The sequence below is a fragment of the Rhinopithecus bieti genome, unplaced genomic scaffold (genome assembly GCF_001698545.2).
Source record: "Rhinopithecus bieti isolate Rb0 unplaced genomic scaffold, ASM169854v2 scaffold_2205, whole genome shotgun sequence".
In the NCBI taxonomy this organism is placed as follows: Eukaryota; Metazoa; Chordata; class Mammalia; order Primates; family Cercopithecidae; genus Rhinopithecus; species Rhinopithecus bieti.
In genome coordinates this window covers 3012871-3031898 of record NW_016803673.1, presented here as the reverse complement: position 1 = coordinate 3031898, position 19028 = coordinate 3012871, and the positions used below count along the sequence as shown (strand labels likewise).

Sequence of the window (19028 nt, the reverse complement as noted above, 5' to 3'; positions counted from 1 at the left end):
CCTCCAACAATCACTATGGAAAACACACCAGGTTCTCTAGAGCAGACAGCAGGACTCCAGATGCTCCCCCATCCTGCCCTGACCTGCTGACTTCTAACCCAGCTAGCTATTTTATTTGTGATTGGCCACTCAAGCAGTTTTAGGAATCTCTTGCTCTCCCTCTATCAGTTAACACTTTCCAAGGGGAATGTGTTTGATGGAGGTACAGACACGGGTTTCTTTGGGCTCAGCTATCTAGTGTGTAGGGCAGAGTCTCAAATGACCACAGACACCACTATGCCCTCCATGCCATGCCCCTGGGAATGGGGTGTACCCTGGTGAGTAGACAAATATTCTGAAAACTGAGCTCCAGCTTCCCTTTGCCTCGCAGAACCTTTGAGTGGCTGAGAGTTCATCCCCTCCAGCTCCTGAAAGCCTTGACCTCCACCAAGTGCATAAGGGAAAATTGGGGCCCTGGCGGAGGCCAAAGTCACACGGTGAGCTAGGGGCCCAGTCAGGCCTGGAGCCAGGATGAGAGCTTCGGAGCTGCAGGGGACGTCAGGCCCTGAGGGGCAGGGACCAGAGTGGGAGACGCTGCTGTCCCGGAGGCAGCCCTCTCCGAGGATGGAGATGCCAGCTTGAACTCGGACAATGCCCACCTCAGAAACCTGGGCCGAGAGGCTCCCCACAAATTCGACAGATGGGAACTGTCAGCGCCAGGAGAGCCCCTGGGAGACCACCTCTTCCAACCAGGCATTTCACAGGTGGGGAAGCCGAGACAAGGAAAAGACTGGTTCCAGACCATAAGGCCCGCTGGCGGCACAGCCAGGACCAAATCTCGGCTCAAGTGGCCCCCTTCCTCCCCCTGGGTCCGCCTGAGGCAAACCCTGGTAGGGCCAGGGGCGTCCCCAGCTCGAAGGCCCCCTCGGGGTCACGGCGACACACGAATCGGACACCCCGAGTTGGGCCGCTTAGTGGGCGCACGACTCGGCCCCAGCTACGGGTCCCGGCCGCGCAACCGACGTCGCAGTGGAGGCTCCGGAGCTGCCGCCAGCGTCGCGACAGGCAGGGGTGTCCGGTCACCTGCATCAACTCGAAGATGTGGTTCTCCTCCCCGTACTGGGGCATCTCGGGGGGGATACGGTGCGGGGCGGTGGTCGAGTCCATGTAGCGGTCGCGGCGCGCCACTCCCTAGTAACCGCGTCGCTAGGGCCGCCGCGCCGTCTGCGTCATCAGCACGCGCCGCAGCCCCGCCCTGCAGGCTCCGCGCCGGGCCCAGATCCCGGAGCCTCGGTCGCGCGGGTCGCCCCCGCCCCGACCTCATCGGCTGACGCGCTTTGCGGCTCGGGCAAGTTCTTTCCCAAACCCCGGCCTCGCTTTCCCCATTTGCGCATCTTAGCGGGGGAAACCCTCAGGTGGCTTCCAGCTGGGCCTCCTCGTATCTGAGACCCTCGACGAAACCCAGAAGGGGCAGGTCGGCCCTCCGAAGCGGACCCTGCTTCTGGTTCTGTCAGTGCTCCCCGGCCCCGCTACCTGTGCCTCAGTTTCCCCATCTTTAAAATAGAGATGCGGGAATAAATGTGGGGGAGGGTGTTTGAAGAGGGAGGGGCGTCTATGGGATAGGCCGGAGGTTCGAGGATCGGGTGGAAATCCTCAGCCCAGCTCCTAGCGTCGAGCCCGGGTAGACCCCACCTCCGGCTCCCCGGCTCTGGCCCAGCCGCCACGTGACCTGATTGCTATGGCACCGGCGGTAACAATCAGGCCAGCGGCCCCGCCCCTTCTCGCCCGACCTCCCCACCCACCCTCGCCTCCCAAGTCCTGGGACGGGCCTCCCCTACCCTCCGGGGCACCGACACTCACGGAGTGACTTCAGCTTCTGGGTGCTCCGTGGAGCGAAGAGCGCTCTAGGACAAGCAAGGGTAAACAGCGATGACTGTGGGTGGGCCCATTCGGACCCCATCCCGGCCTCTGGGTCAGAAACTGGAAGCTGGGGTGGAGGATGGAGAGATGGAGGGGTCTGGAGGATGGAGGGGCCTGCATAGCTGTCTGGGTGGGTGGCGAGGGGAAGGTTTGCGCTGGAGACGGAGCTTTTCGAGTCGTGTGAATTCCCAGTGGTACAGGGCAGCTTGATATTTTATTAGTCGCAACACTGAATAGGGAGCTGCCATGAATAGTAGGAACTGTAAGAGTTTGTTGAACTCTTAACTTTGTGCTCCCGGCAAAACTCTGTTGTCTCTGTACCTTATGGGGAGGGAAAATGGCACAGTCAGTGCAGACAGCCCCAGATTCAAGTCTTGGCTCCACTTCTTGCTGTGCGAGCTTGGCAAACTCTTTACTGGCTCCGTGCCTCACTTTCCTCGCCTGTGAAGCAGGAACTGCTGAAGGATTTCAGGAGCCAATGTATTGGAGAGTAACTGGCATGCAGTAAGCACACAATATATGGGGCTACTATTAGTAGTAGTATCTCATTTAATCGTTCCAACAACCCTGTGAAATAGGCACCTTCATTCCCATTTTACGGATGAGAAATTGGAGGATTAGAACAATGAGGAGTGGTTGGCTGGGTAACTTTGGGCGAGTCACTTCCCCTTTCTGGGCTTCTTTCCTCATCAGTTGTTGATCATACCGCCTTAGAACCAGAAGGCCTCTTGAAGAAGAGGCTAATCCAAACTCTCTCATGTGACAGATGGATAAATTGAGGCACAGAAAAGGGAGAAATCTTGGTTAGGGCCACTGATTAAATCGGGCAGAGCCAGGGCATGAACTCCACATCCAGGCTCCAGCTAAAGCCCTTTTCTAGCAGCCAGCAGCCCAGAGACATGTCCTCCCAATGTAAAAGCCAGCACTGTTGCCTCTTCACCTCCAAACCGCCTCCTCAAAGTGCGCACACCTTGGTAGGCTTGTCAAACCCGACTGTAAAGATAGCTGGGGAAGAAAAGGAAACTGCCTCCCCCTAAACAAAGAACACAACAGCCATGCCTGCCATTTGCACTGGAGAGGTTTGGTTTGCTTCCTGGACATTTCTGAAATGACTCGCCTTTCTCCTCATTTATTTTAAGCCCTAGGCGCTTTTCCTACCATGATTTAATCTTCTTTAGCAGCCTGGAAAAATACAAATCAATTAAAGCCTAAAACCTATGGGTAATCATTTTTTTCCTCCCTCCTCCCCCAGATCGAGAAGTGCCCATACCCTGTGCCTTTCATCCGCACTAATTTGGCTGCAGTGGCTCTCGTTCAAGGGACGATCACTTCGGATAGCTTATTACAGCTCCTCTCATGACATTCCTGGCGTGCATGTCACAAGTTGCTAGGATCAAGAACAGAGTCAGTTTTGCTCTCAGCGGCTCTTGGGGCCACCAGCCAAGGTAGTGCTGTATCCCTGGAGAACTTGACAACCCCAGGAAGCCCCGAGAGGGTGACAGGGAGCTGGGCACACAAAGGGCAGCCCCCTGAATGTTTAGTCCTCCTTGCTTTGGGTCAAGGAAAAGGGAAAGTCTAGTGGTCATGGAAGTGAGGCCTAGGGCTAGGGCTCTAGTCAGTGGCTGAACCCTAGAGAGGTCAGGCAGCTCTTCAGGCCCTTCGCATTCCCTATCCTCACCTCCACAGTCAGTCTGATGTCTGGTGTGTTTGTCTCTAAGTACTACCAAGGAGAAGGGGAGGAGGAAGGAGGAAGGGAGAAAGAAGGGAGGGATCCAAGTTAAGAGCCCAGACTTTATAAAGCCAGGCAGAGCTGAGCAAGAAGTCCTGACTTGCCCATTCCTTACCTGGCCTCAGCTTCCTAATCTATCCTGTGAGGATAACCATGGTACCTGGCTCTAAGGCCGTGGTGAGGACTTGAGCTAACATGTCCTAGAGCCCCATCCCGTGACCCGCGCTGTTCTTAGGAGGACTGGAGTGAGCCACCCTTCTTCAGGCCAGGATCTCCTTGAGGGCTGGAGCACAGCCCCAGCTGTCCGGGCACCGTACCCACCCTCCTCCTGCAAATGCCCCTCCAGCAGACAGTGGCCCTTCGTTCTCCAGGTTCCCACCTGCTTCCCTGCTTTATTTCCTCCTTACCTAAAATGCTGTTCCTTTCACTCTTCCGCATGGTCTGCCTTCCCCTGTGAAAGACCAGCTCCTCCAGGGCAGGGAGTCTTGTTGGACACCTCAGCACCTGAATAGTGCCTGGCACACAGTAGGAACGCACAAGTGAATGAATGCATGAAGTGCTTTTCACCCTCTTGGCTTAGAAGCCTTCTGCTGTTCTTTCAAATGCTTCAGCTGACACTGGGGTCCCTCAGCCTGACCCTGTCCACTGTCCTCTTCTGCACAGTCCCACGTCCCCACACACCAACCTCTAGCCCAGGGTCCCACCCCCACTGCACACCTGTCTCACCTCTCCACAGCCTCCTTCTTCTCAAGTCGGGGTTCAAACATCCCTTCCTCCGGGAGGTCAAGCCCTTAGCAGTTCCTGCTGCTTTTGAGGTACACACCATGCCTGTGATGGTGTCCCCTGCCATTGCACACACACACGCTTCAGCCACAGTCGCGTTGATGATTCTGATGATAGCACCACCACATTCCGGGTGCCATGGTCCACGCCGTGCACCTCTGGTCTCATGTCAGCTCACCCCAGGCTGGGAGGCTGCTGCACACTGAGGCTTAGGGAAGATGGGCAGCTTGCCCAAGGTCAGCAAGAAGGGGTGGAACCAGGATTTGAATCCAGGCCTCTGTGATTCCAGGGCTCCAGCTCCTCTCGTGACATTCCTGGTGTGCATGTCACAAGTTGCTAGGATCAAGAACAGAGTCAGTTCCTCTCAACCTCTACCAACCACAGCTCTCACCATGATGGGGGAAAAGCCAGGCCAAAAGGGCACACGCCCCTTCTCCCTGGAGCTCCACCTATGTGCTCTCTCTAACTCTCCTGGAGCTTCACCTTTTGAGTCATTTGTAAGCCCTGGGCCAAGATTAGGGCAAGGCAAGGGATGCACTCTCAGCACAAAACTTAAGGGAATGCCAATAGTTCAATCATTGAGGTGGACATTTTTCACGTTTTAATGCAATTTTTTTTGTTGTTGTTGAGACGGAGTCTCACTCTGTCACCCAGGCTGGAGTGCAGTGGCCGGATCTCAGCTCACTGCAAGCTCCACCTCCCGGGTTTACGCCATTCTCCTGCCTCAGCCTCCCAAGTAGCTGGGACTACAGGTGCCCGCCACCTCGCCCGGCTAGTTTTTTGTATTTTTTTAGTAGAGACAGGGTTTCACCGTGTTAGCCAGGATGGTCTCGATCTCCTGACCTCGTGATCCGCCCGTCTCAGCCTCCCAAAGTGCTGGGATTACAGGCTTGAGCCACCACGCCCGGCCTTTAATGCAATATTTTTAAAAAATCAAAAATAATGCCTAAAATCCATTTAGAGTAACATGTCAAAAATTTAAGTAAAGGTAGGCTCAGTATTACTGATTTCTCCTTTTGCCTCAGGTTTCAATATGGCAAGGTGCAGCAATCTTTTCTTTACAAATTCTGACGCTGCCAACTCATGCTCCTAATCCCAGCACATTGGGAGGCTGAGGTGGGAGGATTGCTGGAGCCCAGGAGTTCAAGACCAGCCTGAGCAACATAGGGAGACCCCATCTCTACAAAAAAAAAAAAAGAAAACAAGTAGTCAGGCATGGTGGCACGTACCTGAGGTCCCAGCTACTCAAGAGGCTGAGGCGGAAGGACCACTGGAGCCCAGGAGGTCAAGGTTGCAGTGAGTCATGATCACACCACCACACTCCAGCCTGCGTGAAAGAGCAAGACCCCTTCTTTAAAAAACGTTTTTGGGGCTGGGTACAGTGGCTCATGCCTGTCATCCCAGCACTTTCGGAGGCTGAGAAAGGTGGTTCACTTGAGGCCAGGAGTTCAAGACCAGCCTAGCTGACATGGTGAAATTCCATCTCTACTAAAAATACAAAAAATAGCCAGGTGTAGTGGCACACACCTGTAATCCCAGCTACTCAAGATGCTTTTCTTTTTTTTCTTTTGGAGACAGGGTCTCACTGTGTCACCCAGGTTGGAGTGTAGTACTGCGATCATGGCTCACTGCAGCCTTGACCTCCTGGGTTCAGGCGATCCTCCTGCCTCAGCCTCCCAAAGTGCTGGGATTACAGGTGTGAGCCACTATGACTGGCCTATTTTTATCTTGCTTGCTGAGTTTTTTGGCACCTCCTTAAGGTTTGCACGGAGGCAAGTGCCTTCCTCATCTCGCCCTATTTGGGCCTGGGTGAGCCGGACACCATGGGAGGCGCAACAGAAAACCACTGTGCGTAAGTAAGTCAGCGTGTCTGCTCCATGTGGTGGGGACCAGCCGAGGATATGGCAGGTGTCAGTAAACCATGGCAGGCGTCATAAACCCCCACCTCATTCCCCACCCTCAGCTCTCCTTTCCATAGGAGGTTGAGCTGGAAAGAGGCCCCTGCCCTGCCTACCCTGGCCCTGGCCCCAGCCCACCCCAGGGGAGCTACAACTGCCCCTGTGTCTGTTGATAGTCACAGCCCTGTGGCTCTGCTGCAGAAGCATACTCTTGTCTTTCCAGGAGACCCACTCAGTGGCTCTTAAGGTGGCTCCTCTAAGGCAGCCTTGCTGGCTTTTGGCTCCAGGGATAGAGGCTCCGTGGCTGGGCTCCATCTTGCTAAAGGGCCTCTTCCCCAGCCTCCTCCAAGTTCCCTGATTTACCACACCCATCATCTCGCAGAGGCCATCTCCTGGTCTGTTCCTGTGTTTCCTTTCATTCCTCTAATGTCATCTCCTCTTGCATCAACTGGGAATACTCCCCCTACCCCGCCTCTGTTTTTCGTTGTTGTTGTTTTGTTTTGTTTTTTGAGACAGGGTCCCACTATGTCCCCCAGGCTGGAGTGCAGTACTGCAATCATGGCTCACTGCAGCCTTGACCTCCTGGGTTCAAGCTGGACCCCCAGCTCCAGCCCTGCTCTGGACACAGCAGAAAGAAATATTTCCCAGCCTCGTCTATCCACCTGGGACCTGCTTGGAAGCGTGGAATGTGCCTTCCCTGCCCCAGTCCGTGCTAAATGTTCTGGCCCCTTCCATCTCCAACATCTCCCTTGGACTAGACCTGACCTGACCCCTGCCTTCTCTGACCCCTGCTCATGTGGTGACACATTCGAGCCCGGACTTTGTTCTGGAGGCAATGGAGGGGCAGCCGAGCGTGGCAGCACTGACGATGCTGGTTAGACGTAAGGAAGCCTAGGATCCAGGGTGTCTTGGGCACAAATTTGCTGTGACACCCTGGGCAAAACCTTTCCCTCTGAGCCTCACTTTCCCTGTAGCAGCTCAAGGGAGTTGGTTTTCTGAGTCCCTTCCCGCTCTAATGTGATAGAAATCTGTGGTCTGGAGCATTTTGCATGCACTCAGCAAAATTGTGATGTTGTGGAGCACACACCCATAGACTCTTCTGCCCACAGGAGGACTGTAGATGCTCTGTGGACCACCCAAATCACAGCAGGGACAGTCTGTGAGGTGCCAAGAGAGAGCCCTCCTCACAGCCTCCATGTTACTGATCATGGTATTCCAGCAATTAACAGGGTCAGAGAGCAGTCCACTAGCCACCAGCCCTGTCCTGAGAATGCGCAAACCTGAGACCAAGGCTCCTGCCCCCAGCCCAGAGCAGGCAGACTCACATCTTCTCAAACTAGACAGTCTAGTATTGATTCTTCTCCCCGCTTAATTCATGGGAAGGAATTCCCAGACTTTCCCACCTATTGCAGAGCGGCAGATGCTTTAAAATAATTTGATCCAAACTGATAATCTCCTGGTTTTATATCCTGTGGTATATCCCTTGATTCCAGGTTTTGCTGATACCACAGTGAGGGATTGGAGGGTGTGTGTGTATATGCATGTGCTTGTGTGTGTGCACATGCATGTGTGTGCATGTAGTTACCCACATCTGGAGAAACAGAACCAGAGAAACTCTGTCCACAGCTGAGGGAAGAAGTCACATTTCATGGCAAAGAATGTGTTCATGGAGGGTAAATTTCGAGGTCAGGCTCAGCTGTGTCATGGACAGCCTGGGGGGTCTGGACAAGTGTGCAGCCTCCCAGGGCCGCGCTTTCTTCTGTGGGGAGGCGCTCACAGGTGCTCCAGTGAGAGGGGCCGTGGGTATCCCTCTCACCTGACAGTCCTTCCCTCCAGAGCTGGATCCAAGCTTTGGGTCCCGGGACCTCATCACTATCCTCTTTCTTTCTCCCCATAGATTCCTCCTCTCCCGTAAATGACCACAGAGGAAGACAATGAATGAGGTGAAAGAATCACTTCGCAGCATCGAGCAGAAGTACAAGCTCTTCCAGCAGCAGCAGCTCACCTTCACCGCTGCTCTGGAGCACTGCAGGGAGAACGCCCACGACAAGATCCGGCCCATCTCCAGCATCGGACAGGTGGGGCTCCCGACCCCGACCCCGGCCGAGGGGCAACAAGCCCAGCCCCCTCTCATGAAAGATGAAACCACTGGGGCCCAAATATGTAAGTGAATAACACAGCAGTTAAAGAGGCAGGCTTAAGACTCAGCCAGCTGGGGCTTAAGTCCTAGCTCTACCATGTGCCATTGTGGTGACCTCGGGCCAGTGACTTCATCTTTCTGTGCCTCAGTGTCCTCATCTGTGACGCAGGTTCGGTGGTCACCCATAGAAAACTGGGGATTTATTGGTGACCAGAGGGATCCTGTCCCTCCCATCAGATTCCACTGGGAGTTGAGGAACTGTGGGATGTCAAGCACACTGCCAGGTGCTTTCGCAGATGTTTTTATTTAACCTGCATCTCCTCCAGGGTTAGCTGCTGTCCAGGTTTGCTCTGCAGGACTTGGAGGCCTCAAGACCAAATGAGCCTTCCAGGAAGTTAGGGGCTGGAGCTGCAGTGCAGTTAGGAACACACACAGGGCGGCCCTTCGCAGCTTGGAGGGAGTCAGCTTGTGGAAGGGTAACTGCCCCAAGATGGGTGGGAACAGGCGCAGGGCTCAGAACTGCAGAGGAGAAACAGGCTCGGGAGGAACAGTAGCATCCTTTAAAAACTTTTTTTCTGCCCAGGCACAGTGGCTTATGCCTGTAATCCCAGCACTTTGAGAGGCCGAGGCAGGTGGATCACGAGGACAGGAGTTTGAGACCAGCCTGACCAACATGGTGAAACCCTGTCTCTACTAAAAATACAAAAATTAGCCGGGCGTGGTGGCAGGCACCTGTAATCCCAGCTACTCATCAGGGGCTGAGGCAGGAGAATTGCTTGAATCTGGGAGGCGGAGGTTGCAGTGAGCTGAGATTGCACCATTGCACTCCAACCTGGGCCACAGAGCAAGACTCTGTCTCAAAAAACAAAACAAAACAAAAACAAAAAAAATGAAAAAAAAAAACACTTTTTTTCTAATTTTGGTAAAATGTTTCCTTGATTTTTTAACTCAAAAAAATGTTAAATGTAGAGGGCAGATGCAGCGGCTCATGCTGGTAATCCCAGCACTTTGGGAGGCCGAGGTGGGTAGATCACCTGAGGCCAGGAGTTTGAGACCATCCTAGCCAACATGGTGAAACCCCATCTTTACTAAAAATCCAAAAATTAGCCAGGTGTGGTGGCACACACCTGTAGTCCCAGTGACTCGTGAGGCTGAGGCATGAGAATCACAGGAACCCTGGAGGCAGAGGCTGCAGTGAGCCGAGATTGCACCACTGCACTCCAGCCTGGGCAACACAGCAAGACCCTCTCTCTCTCTCTCAAAAAAAAGTTAAATGTACAGAAAAGCAGGACCCATATAACCCTCACCCAGATTCACCGACTTGTGACATTTAGCCAATTTAGCCATATTTGCCCATGCATGCAGCCCCTGAGCTACTAGAAAATAAACTTCCTCTTCTGTAAACCTGGACTTCAGGGGAAGAAAGGAAAGAAGCTGCCTACATCCTTTTTCGTCCATCCTCCAGAAGCTTCAAAAGTCAACAAGTGTCCCTTCCCAGAATCTATATCAATGCATAAGGGAGTGGCCTTCTTGCCTTAGGTCAACTGAAGGCTCTTGGTAAATAGTGGCCTTGTGTTCTGAGTTGCCTCTTACCCCTCCCCTGCCCTCCCTAAACCAAAAGTGTCCAAAGGTTCCCTGCACACCGTGCCCCGCCCCCCAGTCCTCCCACCAATGCTCTGTTGTAGTTACACCTTGGGGCAGGTTCCTCGTCCTCAACCCCCACAGGTGCCCTTGCGGATATGTGTGTCAACCCTCTCCCCCTTACAAAGCTGCTGTGTGCTGGCAATCCTGGAGAAGGAAGCACTTCAGATTGTTTGGGGAAACATCCCTTAGCAACAAAAAGGCAAATGGTTACAGCAAGAAAACCCTGATTTAGATGTAGACCTTTGTGGGTGCTGGAGGAGGTGATACCTGCATCTGTCATCAGATTGTGGAGAGTAGAACCATCTGACCGTGAAATGGGTCTGTTAACCTGGCCTGAACCACAGCCAATTCCTCCCTAGCACAAGATCAGACCTCCCGCTCTGGCCCAACCTCGGATGCAGTCACTTGGTAACCCAATAAGCTCCACTTACTCGCCTGCCCCTCCTTCCTCCAGCTTGTGAACATAGTACAGCTGAAGCCCAAAGGATTCCAGTCCCTGCTGTTTCCTCCTCAGTATGGGTGGCCCACGCTGGCATTTCTCACAATGAACTCTGTAAGTGGGATGACAGACACTGTGGCATTAAGTCAGGGGGCAGCCCCCTTTTGCTTTAGGTGGTGGTTGGTTCAGGTGGCATGGGGACAGGTGAGGGGTAGGGCACAGAGCCACTGAGCTGGGGACAACATCCAACTAAGCCACTGGTGCCCTGGGCAGGTTATTTCACCTCTCCAGACCTCCAGTGCTCATGTCATGGTACTCATCTGTAAGATGAGAATTTAAAAAGGTACCTACTCAGTGTGTAGGGTTTAGATGAAGACAAGTGAGAGCAGGCCTGTAAAGCATTTTGTATGGTGCTGGAACACTTGATTTTATATCCATCTATCTATCTACCCATCCATCCATCCATTTAATTTAATTAATTTTTTTTTTTTTTGAGATGGCGTCTTGCTCTGTTACCCAGGCTGGAGTGCAGTGGCGTGATCTCGGCTCATTGTAGCCTCCACCTCCCGGGTTCAAGTGGTTTTCCTGCCTTAGCCTCCTGAGTAGCTGGGACTACAGGCATGTGCCACCACGCCTGGCTAATTTTTTTTTTTTCCTAGTAGAGATGGGGTTTTACCATGTTGACCAGGTTGGTCTCAAACTCCTGACCTCAAGTGATCCCTGCCCACCTCAGCCTCCCAAAGTGCTGGGATTACATGTGTGAGCCACTGTGCCCAGCCAATCCATTAATTTCATATCATGTATCTGTGTATCCATCCATCCATCCATCCATCCATCCGTCCATCCATCCGTCCATCCATCTATCCATCTATCCATCCATAGAGAGAGATACCACCATATAGAGTGGTCTGTATCTTAAAATGCTTACGCGTTACTTGCATCTCCCCCATGAATCATGGAGGGTGGGAGGGAGTAGGGTGGGAGCTCCTGGACATCTGCACCATATGCCAGCCAGGACCCAGGTTGGCATGTCCCCAGCTCATGTGGCGGTGGCCTTTGCAGGTGCAGAGCTACACGGAACACTACTGCAACAACTCCACAGACCGGCGGATTCTGCTCATGTTCCTGGACATCTGTTCAGAGCTGAGTAAGCTCTGCCAGCACTTTGAGGCCGTGCACTCTGGCACCCCAGTCACCAACAACCTCCTCGAGAAATGCAAAACCCTCGTTAGCCAAAGCAATGACTTAAGCAGCCTCAGAGCAAAGTAAGTCCCTCTGGTGCTGCTTTTGAGGCCCCGTGTGTGCCTGTGGGGAGGCCTCTGTCCTGCTTCTTTCCTGTTGCCTGGATCATGTGGCTCCCATTAGACCACCCTGGGCAGGAAATTCCAGTCTCCACTCATTTACTGGAATGACTCAGATTCAACGAAACCTTTTCTTTACGAGCATCGTAGACATGGCAGGACACCAAGTGTCTCACGGGTGTTAGCACCAGGCAGGTGGAGAAGCAGGTGTAGAGCCCAGAGCAGTTGCCCCCGGAAGCCCACAGAAATCCTCACTGACATGCAAAGAAGTGGACGCTAGAGCTGCCTCCCAGGGGCAGCAGCACTGCCACCGAGGGCTCCTCATCCTGACAGCCTGGGAGCCCGCAGGACAGTGGGCCAGAGCCTGGGGAAGCTCTGTAGATACCAGGGTGAGATGAGCCAGAGCGATGGGCCAGCCAGTTCCTCACCCCCAACCCAGGTTTCTACGGACCATGGGGCTGTGGTTTGCACCTCCTGTCTTTCACACCAGAATTACCTGGGGCCTGTGGCACCCCAGGCCTGGTCTGCCAGAATCTCTGGGGACAGAGAGCCTGAGCATGCTGTGTGTCCAGTTCTAAAGCTTCCCCAGGTGACTCTGCTATGCCTGAGGTCTGGCAGCTGCTTGCCACAGCATGGCAAGTCCTGGGAGCATGGGCTCACCCAGGCCCCTGCCATCCTGCAGATACCCTCATGACGTGGTGAACCACCTCAGCTGTGACGAGGCCCGGAACCACTACGGAGGCGTGGTCAGCCTCATCCCCCTCGTGCTAGACTTAATGAAAGAATGGATCGCCCACTCTGAGAAGTTGCCACGCAAGGTGCTGCAGCACGTGAGTGAGCCCCAGGCACGCCAGGAGAGCACCAGGGGAGCCGCTCGTCCTGCCCAGGCCATAGGCACCCAGCCCGGGGCCACTAAACACAAGTGTAGACAGCTCACCAAAGGCAGCCTCAAACCCAGGGGATGTTCAAAACCGCCCTGGAGGCCTCCTGGTGGGAAACTGTAACTCAGAGCCAGGGAGCTACATCGGTGGAGAGCTTTGCTATTTAATTTGGATGTTACTGGTTGGTCTTTTTTTCATTGGTACCCACGGCCCCTGCCACTTACTAACCCCAAAGGGAATCAGCCAATATATTACTGAGACTTCCTCTCTCTCTCTTGCTTTTTTTTTTTTTTTTTTTTTTGAGACAGAGTTTCGCTCTGTCGCCCAGGCTGGAGTGCAGTGGCGCGACCTCCGCCCACTGTAAGCTCCGCCTCCCGGGTTCCCGCCATTCTCCTGCCTCAGCCTCCCGAGTAGCTGGGACTACAGGCGCCCACCACCACGCCTGGCTAATTTTTTGTATTTTTAGTAGAGATGGGGTTTCACCGTGTTAGCCAGGATGGTCTTGATGTCCTGACCTCGTGATCCGCCCTTGTGATCAGCCTCCCAAAGTGCTGGGATTACAGGCGTGAGCCACCACGCCCGGCCCTCTTGCTTTAACTTCTAATGTTTCCGCTTCTAAGCATCAGGCTCCGTGCTGATGAAGAGGAAACCCACTTACAGGAGTTGCCCAAACAGTTGGCGTGGTAGAGGGTCCAAGGAGGGCACTGAACTGTCACCTAGGTCCTCTTTGAGCCACATCCGGCTCCAGTGCCAGGCCTGTCCCTGCTGCGGGCTGCAGCTTTGCAGTGAGCCACCAAGCTGGAGACCATCCGCTCCTTGCCCCACCACCAGCCCCAACTGTAGTCAAGGCACATGCTGTTTGCGAGCCAGGGATGCTCACCTCCAGGATGGAGTAGGGGTGAGCATGTGGAACGCAGTGTGTTTATATTTTATTGTTATTTTTTGAAATGGAGTCTCACTCTGCCTCCCAGTCTGGCATGCAGTGGCATGATCTTGGCTCACTGCAACTGCAACCTCCACCTCCAGGTTCAAGCGATTCTCCTGCCTCAGCCTCCTGAGTAGCTGGAATTACAGGCACCCACCACCCCACCTGGCTAATTTTTGTATTTTTTTTTTAGTAGAGACGGGGCTTCACCAGGTTGGCCAGGCTGGTCTTGAACTCCTGACCTCAACTGATCCACCCACCTCGGCCTCTCGAAGTGCTGGGATTACAGGTGTGAGCCACCTCGTCCGGCCAGAACTCAGTGTGTTTAGTTCTCTGGACCACAGCCAAAGGGGAATAAATCCACCTTCCCTTCTCCTTTACTTGGGAGAGGGAGACCATGACAGAAGCCAGAATTCTGATTTTATGGCTCCTGAGCAAGGGCAGTGACCTGGTTTTCACAGCATAGTTGAACCCCAAACATTGTAAAATGTGTCCCTGGCTTCTGAGCTTGCCCAAAGTAATGTCTGACTGTTGGTTTTTCCCTTCACAGGGGACGACTTAGCTTCTGTATTGTTGCTTCCTCAGGGGGAGACAGTCGAGAATAAAAAAGTATTCTACCACCTCTCTGCCTGGCTTGGTTTCCTGGGATTTATCCCTGAAAGAAAACCTCCATCTCCCCTAAGACATCAAAGGACACTGGGCAGTAGCCACACATGCAGAGCCTCAGCAGACAGCAGAGAGAGGCCGCCCTAGGCAAGGGGCAAGGGGGCGTGCCTGTCTCCAGTCAGCTTCTAAGAGGCTCATGCCCAAGCTCCAGAGGGCCAGCATTCGGATCTTCCTCCAAGGGTGGGAGGTCTAGTTAGAGATCTAATCAGATAAGAAAACCTGAATTTTCCTGAGAAATTAAAAACTGCCACCTCCCAGTCTTAGTCTCAAAGGAGTTGCTTCAACCATTAACATGGGCAGAGCAGGGTAGGCACCGTGGCTCACGCCTGTAATCCCAGCACTTCGGGAGGCCAAAGCAGGTGAATCACTTGAGGCCAAGAGTTTGAGATCAGCCTGGCCAACATGATGCACACCCGTCTCTACTAAAAATACAAAAAAACTAGCCGGGTATGGTGGCAGGCGCCGTAATCCCGGCAACTTGGGAGGCTGAGACAGGAGAATCACTTGAACCTGGGAGGCAGAGGTTGCAGTGAGTCGAGCCTGGGCCACTGCACTCCAGCCTCGGCGACAGAGTGAGACTCTGTCTCAAATAAATAAACAAACAAATACATAAAAATAAAACGGGCAGAGCAATGCTGATTTCCAGACACAGCCAGGCAGAGGCGAGCAATTGAAAGCCACATCGCAAATGAAACTCATCCCTGGTCCTTATATGGAAGTCCAGGCCAAGAGATCATAAGCCAGGGTGGATGTCAAAATTGTGTAAAGGCAGTTTCTGGCCTTCTTCCAAAGCCCTTGAAGGGCATGGAGAAGGGAGTGTTGGGTGTTGCACTGTCTCCTTGGCACACTCACATTAACACAACCAGCAAGGCTCAGGAGGGCAAGCTCTGCAGCACTGAAGTGTCAATGCAGTGCCACCAAAAGGACTCCGAGACACCCAGCATGCCAGCACGGAGGAACAACACACCCCTACAGACAGCCTGGCTCTGGGGGTTTCTCTGGAGACAGGATTCGAGTCACCCCCTCCCACACTATGCCACTTGGCCACTCTTTGAGGAAGAACATGAATTTGAGGCAGATACAGGTAGGACTGGTGGCTGTGCGCCAGATAATTTGCCAGAACAAAAAGAGTCTTCTTAGAGACAAAAGCCCACATCCATTATTTGTCAGGTTCCTCCTCCAGTCACCCAAGGTAGCCAAACCAGACCCTAAGGCTTTGTATCTTTGGACTAGTGCCCCGCTTGACCTATAAGCCTGCCAAGGCCAGTGTAAGCCACTCCATGTCCACACAGCAGAGTAGTGCAAAACAATAAATTTTTATTTGTTCACAGTTAAACACAAGCAACTGCCTTGACGTTTTAGAACATTCTAAGAAGGACAGCAAACCCTTTTGATCCAATTCCCATTCACTAAGATTGTACCATTTTATCTTGCAGTTCATTTTTATGGCATCTGATGTGGATTGTTGACATGCTTTTAGGATTGAGGCGGGAAAGTTTAGACCTTTTGACAAGAGCGGACTTTCTTCAATTTAACTAAAAGCAGTCCGTTAAAAAAAAATCAGTTTCTTTTCACTGATGGGACCCCTTTAAACTGCAAGTTTGCCACACATGGTTCATCCATGATTGAGTTATAAAACTAGATTATGTCTTAGCAAAATCTGTTCCTCCGTAATATATTTGTGGTCCATAGAAGTCTTCTGAAAAGTGATTACTGATTCTTCCTAGTGCAAAATGCATGGCTGCCTCTTTCATAAGCCAAAGTATTTGCTACACAGAGCAGCACCATACCCTCCTGTCCAAACACTGTAAGAGGTGGGGAAAGGGAGGGAGGGGTTGGTCTGGGGGTTCTCAGACTCTCAGGATCTCCCCTGAAAGGTCCATTCCAATGGTTAAACCAGCCTACTTATCTCAGAGGGTGGGTAATGTGGCGCTGGGAGGCCAGGAGGAAACTCCTCTGCCTTCATTAACTCGTTTCATGACCAGAAGCCGTGGGCACAGGCGCTCGGCTCTTCCAGGCAGGCTTCCCTTGTAGCTACAGCTACTCTTCCCTCAGACGAGCAGATACAGACTGCAGGACGGCATGGAAGAGACAGGAACATGCTCCCCTGGGCACATGGAAGAGTTCCGGACAGAGAAGCCACGTGGGACAAGGGTCACAGCAGCAGCCTAGGGGCCAGTCCTCGACCTAAACTTGTTTTTACCTACAGACAAAAGCTTAATCGAGTGCAATCAATGCCTTGGGGATCTTTGCAGCAATCTGGGGGACATGTGTCACAGAACTCTGGATGTAAACAGATACACAAACATCTTCAGACTGGATACATTTTTCCAACACCTGTTGCAGGTCAGTTTTAAAGCATGTACCCTGGAGAGTGAAGGTGCAGCAGATAAGGTATACTGATTTGAGTCACTCCACACAAGGCAGCTTTCTTCTCCAGGTGGGACAGAGCCCCCTGGGGGGACCACTCTCCAAGAGTATCCGCAGGAGGCGGGCGGCACTCCATCTCACCAAGGTCCTGGCCGGGCCTTCGCGCTGCCCAAACCCTCCTCCAGCCTGCACAGGCCTCCTCCCACCTCAGTGCTTTCAGTGAGATAAGGTGAGGCTCGCTGTGGAGAACTTTTGTTTGCTCTTCAGTTCCTTCTTCAAGTGGTATGCTCTACTATTTGGTAGAAATTCACATTGGCTTGGCACAGCACACTTCGGTTCTGCTGGCTACATGAAACACATATCCAGTTTTCTATTCTTAACAGCGAGTCTGAGCCTCTGTGGTCTCACAGATCCTTTCCTCCCCAGAACCATTGTATACATACTTCTCCGAACAACTGCTAGAGTTTTATCTTTCTCAACAAATATACCAGAAACTACATGTGCTGTTGCAAATGGGGATGGCCCAAGAGTCTGGAGTTTTGTTCCCTGCTGCTCTGCTTTTACCCAGTAATGTGCGGCATGGTGGGTGAATTTTTCTAATGGTCAGTGGCTTCCAGGACCTGTTCCTGGGTTGTAACAGTTCACCTTCTCAGAACAGTTTGGACTATTTCCCCCAACCACGTCACATAAGCTTTGGCTCACAAAGTAGCTCACCTCTCGCCTCTTCACTCATCAAGCTTAGTAAGAAGGTTCTGCAGCTTAGTCCCAAAGGTCAGGCAGTTTTCGCTCCTGAAAAACTCTGTGGGCACACCTAGAGAGGCCACTGTCTGCCCACCTGCCTTAGTAATGCTGGTCCTAACACTCCTCTCCAAGGATACCTTACACAACTTCTCCATCTCAGAAGTGACCTTGACCTTCCTACCTTTGGGTTTCAGTTTTTTTATATTCATGACCACGTGTTTCTTCCAATCCCATAATAACAATTTTTATAGACTTTATGGCAGAGTCTTGTCAATGGCTTTTTGAAAATCCATTAAAGTTCTATCAGATGCAGATCTGTGTGTTTATTCACCTGCAGGGACTCGGGAGCTCATCTGCTCTGCGTCTTCCCATCCCCCTCCCCGCTAAAGCTGTAGTGCACCTTTTTAAAGGAATTCCATGCTGCACAGCAGCAGACTTTGGGCTCCTCGGGGCCTGTGCTGACTCTGGTTAGTGTCAGGTGGGGATCCGAGTAGGTTATGCACATTGGCCAAACAGCTGAGACAGGTATGCTCACCCATAGTGATTTCTGGATGGAGGCCATCCAATCTCAATATTTATGAATACCAAGCTGCTTAATTGGTTTCAAGATAGACTCTGCCCTTAACGCTTACGGTACCAATACCTTTGCCCAGGACTGGATTGCCTCTCAAGAGTCCTACTGTCACCTTTCCATCCTTACAACTACTCACTGCAGCATGACCAAGTGACTCCTGGCAGGTTTATCACTTCCAAAACCAAACCAAACCTAACTACTGACTTGAGTTCTTTGCAACATGAAAGCCTACATTTTTAGGCTGGGCCCCTTCAACATGACTCCAGGTCTCATTCTCCCAACCGTGGTTGCGTGAAACCCACAGCCTCCTAGAACTCAGAGGCACCTGAGCTTGGAGCCACCTTTGTTATAAAGCTGAGGAAAGGGACACCCAGGCTGGATGGACGAGCTGAGGGCCCTGCGCAGACATGTCCATGGAGCTTCAAGCCTAGGCCTCTGTCCATGCTGCCCCCTTTCTTCCCTTTATTTTGACAACCTGTCCATTTCTAAAATGTTTTTTTCTTTTTCATCTGGGCCTCTTTTCCTTTGCCAATTAAGGAAAAAGCTTTAAATGCCTGGTATCTTGTTCTGTGGCACAGATCTCTAGAAGGAAAGTACTTAAAACCAGTTTCAGGATTCACTGATGGGATTTCCTTCCTTCCCTTTCTAAATTTGTTCACGTTTTCCTTTTCTAAAACTGAACCAGGAAACTAGACTGTACTGGATTTTAAGCTTTCCTTTGGACAAAGCTGAATTAAACATGTGGTGTCAGTAATACTCCACATCTGACAATTCAGGGCCAACTGCCAGCATGTACTAGGCCGAGTAGTTGGGACCACGCCCTGCCACAGGCTGGGAATCAGTCACACCCAGAAAGCCTGCCTGAACAGGTTTTCTGCTGGTATAGCCAGGGTGACATAGAGTCTCCAACTGTCTACCTCCCTTTAGTTAGGGATGCTAGAATATTTATTGCCATGCTAAAAAAAAAAAAAAAAAAAAAAAAAAAAAAAAATTTTTTTTTTTTTGGGTTTGTGTTTATTTTTTTTTTTTATTTTTTTT

The 19028-nt window shown here is 52.2% G+C and overlaps 2 protein-coding genes across 14 annotated transcripts in view; one reads left to right on the top strand and one right to left on the bottom strand.

Moving 5' to 3' along the window:
• AK8 (adenylate kinase 8) overlaps positions 1–1697 on the bottom strand; it is a 165995-nt gene extending 164298 nt beyond the window's left edge. For 3 of the 4 annotated variants that reach the window (XM_017849422.1, XM_017849431.1, XM_017849439.1), the window contains exon 1: positions 1063–1223. In XM_017849422.1, coding sequence (XP_017704911.1) covers positions 1063–1146 — 84 coding nt within the window. In that variant the 5' untranslated portion in view covers positions 1147–1223. Of the gene's footprint in view, positions 1–1062 lie in introns of all 4 variants that reach the window. The other variant, XM_017849418.1, reaches the window with a different exon arrangement.
• On the top strand, positions 1211–14263 carry SPACA9 (sperm acrosome associated 9). Of its 10 annotated transcripts, none has more exons than XM_017849459.1 (6): positions 1776–1898; positions 3152–3344; positions 8207–8387; positions 10548–10646; positions 11595–11797; positions 12516–12987. In XM_017849459.1, exons 3-6 carry the CDS (start codon positions 8244–8246, stop codon positions 12835–12837), a joined length of 768 nt encoding a protein of 255 aa, XP_017704948.1. In that variant the 5' UTR covers positions 1776–1898; positions 3152–3344; positions 8207–8243; the 3' UTR covers positions 12838–12987. The 10 variants fall into 10 exon arrangements, with proteins under 10 accessions (XP_017704965.1, XP_017704942.1, XP_017704948.1 ...); XM_017849460.1 differs by having other exon boundaries at positions 3152–3347; XM_017849489.1 differs by lacking the exon at positions 3152–3344 and adding an exon at positions 13833–13871 and having other exon boundaries at positions 1780–1898; positions 12516–12663.
• The last annotated feature ends 4765 nt before the right edge of the window (positions 14264–19028 follow it).